The following is a 1,197-nucleotide window of genomic DNA, read 5'->3' on the forward strand; positions in this document are numbered from 1 at the left end:
CCACCCTAATGTGAACAAAAATAATTTCATTTCATACGTGGAGAGACATTATTAGAGTATGAAAACTATTCTTCAGCGTACCAAGTAAAAAAAAAAATAATTTCTTTGAACCCCCCCAACTCACTGTACATACAAAGTTTATACTCACTTGAAGAATTTGTCAAACATGACTTCATCCACTTGACTAGGTCCCGTACCATACAATTTGGTTACTTGATCCATTTCGGGCACATAGCTGTACAATGCACGGAATTGACAGCCGGCATCGCGGAAGAGCACGAGAAAATGTTTCGCTTCGGAGCGTGCAATCTTCTCCAGTACTTTTTGTTTGGCCTCACGATTCACCGCACCGGGAAAAACGCAATATTCGACGGCATTCAATATGATGCCACGATTCGATTTGGCCGCTGGTTGCTTATACAGTTTCGGACCTGAGAGAGCGAGAGCGTAAACTATTTACTATAGAAATATGAAAATATTTTTTTTTTTGTGTTTACAAAGACTTAATGTTTAGGACAGATTACCCATATACTATATGTATGTGTATAAACGGTAATTATCAAGTAAGTTACATAGGTACGGTACAAGTGTAGCAACAATAAACTGCAGTTAACGGTAATATTAAATAAATTAAAATATTACAATTTATTTACTAACAACTTTAATAACTTATGAGTAGAATATATTACTAAATTTATGAAATATTTGGAACTCAACGAGGCTATAAGTTTAGGGAGCATACTTATTAAAAAAGTTTAAGGTTAGGTATGTAGTAAAAAATAAAAGTATACTTTAATTGAAGCTAATATAATAATAACAAATATTACCAGATTTGATACAGAAAAATTGTTTACCAAAGTTTTATAAAGGTAAAAATAAAAAAAATTTATAAAAACAAATGTAAACTTAAAATTAAAAAAAAAAATAATAATTGACTATTTTTCACCATCTGATTAGATTTGATTAAAAAATACGAATAATTTTTTTTTTGGTCACACTAATGTTCGTATCTAGTTTAGGAAATTTTTTCGAAATATAAAAAAAAATAGTTAAAAGTATAATAATTTGCCTATTTTTTACTATCTAATAAGATTTGATAAAAAAAAAAAAATTTTTTTGGTCACTCTAATGTTCGTATCTAGTCCAGTAAATTTTTTTCCAAATACCCACAATTGCCTATATTCAGATTGGATACAG

At 29.5% G+C, this 1,197-nt stretch overlaps 1 protein-coding gene across 1 annotated transcript in view; it reads right to left on the reverse strand.

Moving 5' to 3' along the window:
- Positions 1–1,197, reverse strand: part of LOC108968267 (patronin) — a gene marked incomplete in the record, with an annotated part of 39,964 nt that overhangs the window by 1,102 nt on the left and 37,665 nt on the right. Inside the window, 1 exon segment of the mRNA XM_018932186.1 lies at positions 149–431. Within this exon segment, the coding sequence (XP_018787731.1) occupies positions 149–431 (283 nt within the window).

The sequence above is a fragment of the Bactrocera latifrons genome, unplaced genomic scaffold (assembly GCF_001853355.1).
Source record: "Bactrocera latifrons isolate USDA-ARS-PBARC rearing strain unplaced genomic scaffold, ASM185335v1 scaffold_207, whole genome shotgun sequence".
NCBI lineage: Eukaryota > Metazoa > Arthropoda > Insecta > Diptera > Tephritidae > Bactrocera > Bactrocera latifrons.